The sequence below is a fragment of the Leptonychotes weddellii genome, chromosome 13, assembly GCF_054177405.1.
Source record: "Leptonychotes weddellii isolate Sample4059 chromosome 13, ASM5417740v2, whole genome shotgun sequence".
Lineage (NCBI taxonomy): Eukaryota > Metazoa > Chordata > Mammalia > Carnivora > Phocidae > Leptonychotes > Leptonychotes weddellii.
The window spans coordinates 58541152-58549856 of NC_138381.1; the positions used below are offsets into that span (position 1 = coordinate 58541152).

General features: G+C 51.3%; 1 protein-coding gene across 1 annotated transcript; it reads left to right on the top strand.

The window, feature by feature from the left end:
• The first annotated feature begins 2661 nt into the window (after positions 1-2661).
• On the top strand, positions 2662-8492 carry LOC102737731 (glutathione S-transferase theta-4-like). The gene is made up of 4 exons (XM_081802513.1): positions 2662-2753; positions 5452-5602; positions 6158-6334; positions 7557-8492. The coding sequence occupies exons 1-4, from the start codon at positions 2662-2664 to the stop codon at positions 7752-7754; spliced, it is 618 nt and encodes a 205-aa protein (XP_081658639.1). The 3' UTR covers positions 7755-8492.
• Positions 8493-8705: the final 213 nt, after the last annotated feature.

Sequence of the window (8705 nt, forward strand, 5' to 3'; positions counted from 1 at the left end):
ATGTGGGGCTCGATCCCAGGACCCTGGAATCATGACCTGAGCCGAAGGCAGAGGCTTAAGAACTGAGCCACCCAGGTGCCCCTCAAATAAATTAAAAAAAAAAAAAAAGCATCAATACCATGATGACACCTTGTAAAATTAACAATAATCCCTGGATTTCAACTAATATCCTGTTTGTGTTCAAAAGTCTCTGCCTATCTCACAAATAGTTTCTTTGTAGCTTGAGCATTTGAATCCGGTTCCAAATAAACTTCCAAGAATTGCAGCTGGTGATCTGCCTCTTGAGTCCCTTTTCATCTACAGTTCCCTCCATGACCCACTTTTTTTGCCTTTGCAATTTTTTTTTTTAAAGATTTTATTTATTTATTTGACAGAGAGAGACACAGTGAGAGAGGGAACACAAGCAGGGGGAATGGGAGAGGGAGAAGCAGACTCCCCGCTGAGCAGGGAGCCCGATGCCAGGACCCTGGGATCATGACCTGAGCTGAAGGCAGACGCTTAACGACTGAGCCACCCAGCTGCCCCTGCCTTTGCAATTTTTTTAAGGTTTATTTATTTGAAAGCGAGCGAGCACAAGCAGGGTGGAGGCAGAGGGAGAAGCGGACTTCCCGCTGAGCATGGAGCCTGACTTGGGTTTCAATCCCAGGACCCCGGGATCACAACCTGAGCCAAAGGCAGACACTTAACCTACTGGGCCACCCAGGCGCCCCTGCCTTTGCATTTTTTAAAAGTAGTCTCCACGCCCAACTTGGGGCTTGAACTCAGGACCCTGAGATCGAGAAGCCTGAGCTCCGCCCACTGAGCCCGCCAGGCGCCCCTTGCCTTTGCGTTTTTGTTGTGGTTGAAGAAACCGAGTCCTTTGTCCTGTGGAGTTTCCCACAGTCTGAGTTTTGCCGATCACATTCTCAGGGTGTCATGTTTACACGGTCTTTCTGTCCTTTCATTTCCTGTGAACTGGTCACTGGAAGTAGAAGTTTGGTAAGATTTGGGGCAGACTGTTTTTCGGGCTGCCTCCAAGGCGGTGTCTTAAAGCACATCTTCCAAGTGGACCACAGGACTTCGGGGGGCCCAGGGCCTGGATTATTTTCCTAGGGTTGCTGTCGCAAATTACCACTGACTGAATGACTTGGAACAATAGAAATGTATTGTCTTACAGTTCTGGAGATTAGAAGTGAAAATCAAGGTGTTGGTAGAGCTGTGCTCCCTCTGAAGCTGGGGAAGCTTTCTGGCAGGCCTCTGTCTTAGGTTCTGACAGCCTCAGGCATTCCTTGGCTGGGAGATGGCCATCTTGCCTTCCGTCTGTGCATGTCTCTGTGTCCAAATGTCCCCATTTCATAAGAACACGAGTCATAATGGATTAGAGTTTACTCTAAGACCTCACATTATTTTTACTTTTATATTTTTAAGTAATCTCTACACCCAGTGTGGGGCCTGAACTCACAATCCTGAGCTCAAGAGTCACATGCTCTTCTGACTGAGCTAGCCAGGCCCCCCTCTAAGACCTCATTTTAACTTGATTACCTCTGTAAATACCCAATTTCCAAATCAGGCTACATTCTGAGGTACTAGGGCGTTAGGATTTCAACACATCTTTGGGAAACACAATTCAACCCCTAACAGTCTGTCCCCTGGGCCCCCCAAATTCATGTCCTTCCCATGTGCAAAATATATTCACCTCATCCCAACATCTCCAAAAGTCTTAATCACTCTGGCATCAACTCTTAGCCCAAAATGCCAGTGTCTACATTATCCAAATCAGGTATGGGTGAGATTCATGGTATGATTCATCCCGGCGCAAAGTTCTGCTCTCTCTGTGAACCTGGGAAACCAGATGACAAGTTGTCCTGCTTCTAAAATACAATGGGGAGGGGCGCCTGGCTGCCTCAGTTGGTGGAGCATGTGACTCTTGATCTCAGGGTCTTGAGTTCAAGCCCCACATTGGGTGTTGTAGACATTACTTAAAAATAATAATAAAAAGGGGCGCCTGGGGCGCCTGGGTGGCTCAGTTGGTTAAGCGACTGCCTTCGGCTCGGGTCATGATCCAGGAGTCCTGGGATCGAGTCCCGCATTGGGCTCCCGGCTCAGCGGGGAGCCTGCTTCTCCCTCTGACCCTATCCCCTCTCATGCTGTTTCTCTCTCTCTCTCTCTCAAATAAATAAATAAAATCTTTAAAAATAATAATAATAATAAAAATACAACGGGGGGACGTGCACAAGATGGATATTCCTATTCCCAAACAGAGACATAGGAAGGAAAAAAAAAAAAATCTTATGCATCCCAACCAAGTCTGAAACCTAGCCGGTAAATTGCTTTACATATTAAGGCTTGAGAATCATCCTTGTTGGCTCCATGCTCTGTGCCTTGGGCCTTTTAGGGTGGTGGCCCCACCCTCTGGAACCAGGGACACCGAGGCTTGGCCCCCACCTGCGCTGCCCCGCTCTGGGCCTGCTGGTGGCAGGACGGCCCTACTGGCTCTGGTGACCCTCACCTCCCCACCCTTCCAGCTCAGGGAATCTGGGCTAGAGTGTCCCCTGCCCATCTCCGTGTCCCTCTGTCTAGAGAAGGATCAGCCCCTCCTTCTCAGGGTATCTGATGTTCCTAGCGAAGGACATGCATGGGCATAGTCTGAGCCTCCTCTTGCCTGTGGACCACTCACTGGCCATGGCACTGGGACCCCTGACTACCAGCAACCACCCCCCTCCCCCGAATCACTGGATTAAAGATGAAAGAGCAGGACCCTGCGAGAAGAGTCGGTGAGAGGGTGCTAGGCAGACAGAAGGCCAGGTGCCCACTCCAGGGTCAGACCAGGAACTGTGATGCCAGCCGGGTGCCTGCCCCCCAAGAGATGGGGCACCTCCGGGCATAGCGAGCTCTGGCCTGCTACGGTGGCAAGAAGAGTTCGAGAATATGCTGGTGGGCCCCACTTGGCCCCGGCGCTCCCGGTGCAGGAGCCAGGAGGGCTGATGCCGAGAATGAGCATTGGGGGCCCCAGCCTCAAGGTGCCGGACAGAGACACAGAGTGTGGCAGTGGGGGCTGTGGGCTTGGTTAGAGTGGCACGGGCTACAGACAGCCTGGGAGGAGCCAGCTGGGACTGGCGGCCACCGACAGGTCTGCCCAGAACAGTCATGAGCCGGGATTGGCCACCAAGGGTGTGTTCCCAGAGGTCACAAAATGGGGAGGGGCAAGCCTTGGCCTGCCCCTCAGGCTTTTCGTGGAGGCTAGGGACCATCCTCTCATCTCTGCTGCCCATTCACTCTCCTCCCACCTGACTCCATCCATTCCTTCCACCCCCCTGGTCGGCCTGGCCAAGGTCACACGCTATGCCAGGTGGTCAAGAACAGTGGCGGGGCTTGGGCTCAGGCTCAGGCTCAGGCTCAGGCATGGGGCCTGGCTGCTGGGATCAAACCCCGATCCTGTCACTCATGGGCTGTGTGTCTTTGGCAAGTTAGTTGTATCTCCAAGCCTCAGTTTCCTCAAATGGAAGCATACTGGTACACACCTTACAGGGTTATTGTGAGATCAGCTGAGATGATTTAGGATTTAGGATTTCCATCCTTGATATTTCCCCCCTTCTTATAGAGTTGGGCCTCTGGGGACTCCCCCCTCCCTCCTCCCTCCCAGGCTGCTCCTTCCTATCCTCTCCCCCTACCCATCTCTGCTCCTTCCTCATCTTCTGACTCTGCACAGACGGTGTTGGTTGGGGCGGGGGAGCAGGGTAGGGCGGGTAGGCACCTGCTCCTTGGACTTCGATGTCATATCAGGACTCTCCAGGTCTCCAGATGTCCTAGACACCTCAAACGCCTGTGTCCACCCTGCATTCCTCCCTTCCTGCCCTCCGCCAGCCAAGAGCAAGACCATCCCCTCCAAATGGTGCCTCCAGTCTGTACCCTCCACATACCTCTGTGGCCTCTGCCCTCCTCAGAACCCCTCCACCCAGTACCAGAGGGATCTTTCTTTCTTTCTTTTGAGATGTAATTGCCATACAGCATTATATTAGTTTCAGGTGTACAACATCATGACTCGATTTATGTATATATTGTGAAATGATCACCACGGAAAGTTGTAGTTGATGTCCATCACCACATAAAGTTGTAGATTTTTTTCCTTTATGGTAAGAACTTTTAAGATCTACTCTCTTCGCAACTTTCAAGTATACAATACAGTCTTATTAACTTTGGTCACAATTACATCCCCGTGACTTATTTTATAGCTGCAAGTCTGAACCTTTTGACTCCCTTCATCCATTTCACCCCCTCGCCCGCCGCCTCCTGCAACCACCAATGTGTTCTCTGTATTTACGGTTTTGTTTTTGTTTGTTTGTTTGTATTTAGATTCCACATATAAATGAGATCACGCTGTATTTTTCTCTGTGTGATTTCACTTAGCATAACCGCTCAAGGTCCATCCATGTTGTCACAAATGGCAGGATTTCCTTCTTTTCTATGGGTGAATAATATTCCATTGTATCTTTACTCCACGTGTTCTTTAGGCATTCATTCATCGATGGACACTTAGGCTGTTTCCATGCCTTGGCTCTTCTAAATAATGCCGCGGTGAACATGGGGGTGCAGATATCTTTTTGTTACACTGTTTCTGTTTCCTTCAGATAGATATCCAGAAATGGAGTTGCTGGATACTATAGTAATTCTATTTAGGAATCTCCAGATTGTTTTCCACAGTGGCCGCGCCAGTTTGCATTCCCACCAACAGTGCAGAAGGGTTCCCTTCTCTACACATCCTTGCCAACATTTGTTATTTCTTGTCCTTTTGATGACAGCTATATCATGGGCGTGAGGTGGTATCTCATTGTGGTTTTTATCTTGCATTTCCCTGCTGATGAGTGATGTTGAGCATCTTTTCATGTGTCCATTGGCCATGTGGAGGTCTTCTCTGGGAAAATGTCTCCTCAGGTTCTTTGCCCATTTTTGGTTGGATTATTTGTTTTCTTGCTATTGAGTTGTAGGACAGAGGGATCTTTCTAAAAATCAAGGCAGATTTTCTCATCCTCCTGCTTATGTAACCATAACCTTGAGGATTAAGTCCATACCCTCCTGCCTCTCTGGGGGCCTCCCTGAGTGCCTCCACAGTGTCTCTGGCTGTCTCTGACCATTCTCCCCACCCTTCTCCTGGTCACCCTTTTTCCTTTTCTCCAAATTGCTACCTCTTACTACCCCTGAATTCCCGTACATGTTGTTCCCCACCGAGACTGCCTTCCTGATGCCATCCACCAACTCCCATCACCCTGCTGGCCTCCCCCTTGCACTCACTGACTAGCGGACTGACTGCCTTTCTTGGCACCCTTTGGGTTCACCCTTCCCCTAGAAGAATGTCAGTGCCTAGAGCCCACCTCCGGCTGGAGGTTCTGCATTGGACCCAGGCCACACTGGGGTGGTGGGCGTAACAGGATCGGGGAGGGAAGGGGCAGTGTCCCTGGCTTTCTCCTTCTGCAGTGTGGCCATCCTTTTCTACTTGTGCCGCAAGTACAGCACACCCTCGCACTGGTACCCACCCGACCTGCACACACGCGCCCGCGTGGATGAGTTCATGGCCTGGCAGCACACTGCCATTCAGCTGCCCATGAGCAAGATCCTCTGGATCAAGGTGAGTGGGACCAAGGCTATGGCTGACCGCGGGTGAGTTCAAGCAAGTGTCCCTCCCTTCCTGAGCCTCATTTCCTTGGCTCCCTCCCCTGCCTGCCTTACAGAGCTGATGGGAGTGTGGAATGAACCACTGGGTATGAAAAAGCCTTGTAAAAACAAGGGGAAGGGCACCCAGAAGGAGCTGATGGTACTCAGGCTGGGATAGGAGTCAAGAAATTTCATTCTGAATTAGAAAACATCAGAGTCAAAGGGCCCATAGAAACCACCAAATTTGAAGATGACCAGTAGCCCGTATATGTACCCTTACTTCTTACCTCATGCCTGTGACAGACATCACTAACCAATCACAGGATTACTTCCTGCTGGGATCTCAAAATCCCCCTGAACAATGGCCCTAGGTGATCTCTATCAAGCAGAACCACTACAAGAGTTGAACCTACTTTATGTCCTTGGTTCTGTCCAACACCTCTCCAGCGGACAAGGAGGCTGAAGACGGGAGGGTCAAATGGGACTAGAGTGCAGCCTTTTCTTCCCTCCCCTTCCCCACCCCGGCCAGATGCTGATCCCAATGATCACAGGTGAGGAGGTTCCAGCTGAGAAGACAGAACAGATGCTGGTAGAGGCGAAGAACAACATGCAGCTCTTTGAGGAGAAGTTTCTGCAGGACAAGATGTTCATCATTGGGGACCACATCTCACTGGCCGACCTGGTGGCCCTGGTGGAGATGATGCAGGTGTGGAGTGGGGTAGGGGGCGCACAGAGCCTGGGCACAGGTGAGACTCCTCTGTGACCGTTGGGGCCATAGCTTGAGGATAGGCTGGTAAAGGAGGAGACATGGAGGACTGTGGGAGCCAGGGATGGGGTGCCTGGACCCCACCCAGGGGTAACAGGAAGCACAGATTTTGAACCAAGGAAGATCGCTATTATCCATGCTTCACAATGATTTTTCAGCATGGGGAGGGGCTGGAGGGCAGGCCTGGGACAGGGAGAAGAACACAGCATTTCTCAGTGAGTCCACCAGGATCCTGGATGCCTCCTCTTCCCGTTGGACTCTCCAGGAAGTGTACAGAGGCCTCCAAAGTGTCCTTTGGCTGAGTGCTTCTTTTCTAGAGCTCCAGGCTTATAGCTATACAAAGCAGCTCCCATGGCTCTGGATCTGAGGGGCATCCACTGTGCGTTTGGGGGGCATACCTGGGTGTGGGGCATTTATGTGGTTTCTACCTGAGGGGAGGGTGGCCACTTCTGACCTAGCTGTGCAGGATGGCCAGTTTAGACCCTGGCCAATGTCTTGAAAGGCCAACATAATTTCTGGCCAGTATGCAAAGTGTCCACTTTAGTCCCTGGTCAGGGTAAAGGGCAGACCATCACCAGGAAAAACCACTTCAGTTTTTCTGCCCCAGGTGGTGTAGTCCCCTACATTTCACACCCTACCCCTTACATTTCACCCACACCCACCCCCTTGTGGGACCCCCAAGCTTCTTGGGTGCATGTTTCTTAGACTACCTGCTGGGTCTCCCATTCCAGGCGCTGTGCCTGATCACAGAGGAAGGCTCAATGTAGAGAAAAAAGAACTGAATTCTTCCCACCCTCATCTGAGGACAAGGGATTTCCTGGTAGAAGGCAGGACTCATGGAAAGTTTCATGCTGGAGAAATGGGGGGTAACACCTGTGTTACCTCAGAGAGGGATTCCGGAGCTTTGGAGCAAGACCAGTGGCCAAGAATCCTGGAGATTCTGATCGATCTTCCAATGCTCCCCCCGCGTCTATCACATAGCCTCTGACCTCTTGCCCAGGCCTGGGGGTGCGGTGGGTTACAGACTCACTCTTTGTGGGAGGCAGATGCGGAGAGCCCCTGAGGCTGTAGGAGGGGATGCAGGTGAGGCTGGTCTGTCACCCCCCCCACCACCACCCTCCTCCTCCTGGCTGACCACTCCTTCCTCTTTGTCTATCTACAGCCCATGGGAAGCAAGTATAATGTCTTTCTCAACAGCTCCAAGATAGCTGAGTGGCGCATGAGGGTGGAGCTGGCTATTGGCTCTGGCCTCTTCTGGGAGGCCCATGACCGGTTGATGAAGTTGGCAGAGTGGGACTGTTCAACGTTGGATCCAATGGTCAAGGAGAAGATCTGCGAGTTGCTGCAGAAGTTCAAGTAGAAGCAGCCCATCCTGCAGGGCCTGGCTGACTCAGCCCTTCTGAGCTTCCTTCCTTAGAGGAGATGTTGAAAACAACTCTGTTTCTTTGCTTAATAAAGTACTGTAACAACCACCAAGGCTGCTGAGCCCAGGACAGGTGGTGTGAGCATAGGGTATGCATGGTGTGGGAGATGGTGGTGGTCATGGTTCCCCCCAGGTTCCAAAAAGAGTTTAAAAACTAAAAGTTAGGGCGCCTGGGTGGCTCAGTTGGTTAAGCGACTGCCTTCGGCTCAGGTCATGATCCTGGAGTCCCAGGATCGAGTCCCGCATCGGGCTCCCTGCTCGGCAGGGAGTCTGCTTCTCCCTCTGGCCCTCCCCCCTCTCATGTGCTCTCTCTCATTCTCTCTGTCTCAAATAAATAAATAAAATCTTTAAAAAAAAACAAACTAAAAGTTAAATATGATTAAGGGCGCCCTGCTGTCTCAGTTGGTAGAGCATGCAACTCTTGATCTCAGGGTCGTGAGTTTGAGCCTCACATTGGGCATAAAGCTTCCTTAAAAAAAATCAACTGGGGTCGCTTTGGTGGCTCAGTCAGTTAAGCATCTCACTCTTGATTTTGGCTCAGGTCATGATCTCAGGGTTGCAAGACTGAGCCCTGCATCAGGATCCACGCTCAGTGCAGAGTCTGCTTGAGATTCTTTCCCTCCCCCTCTGCCTCTCCTTCCATTCATGTGCGTTTGCATTCGCACACTCTCTCTCTCAAATAAATAAATATATAAAAGTTAAAAAAAAGTCAACTGGATTTGGGGCGCCCGGGTGGCTCAGTCGTTAAGCGTCTGCCTTCGGCTCAGGTCATGATCCCAGGGTCCTGGGATCGAGCCCCGCATCGGGCTCCCTGCTCGGCGGGAGGCCTGCTTCTCCCTCTCCCTCTCCCCCCGCTTGTGTTCCCTCTCTCGCTGTATCTCTCTCTGT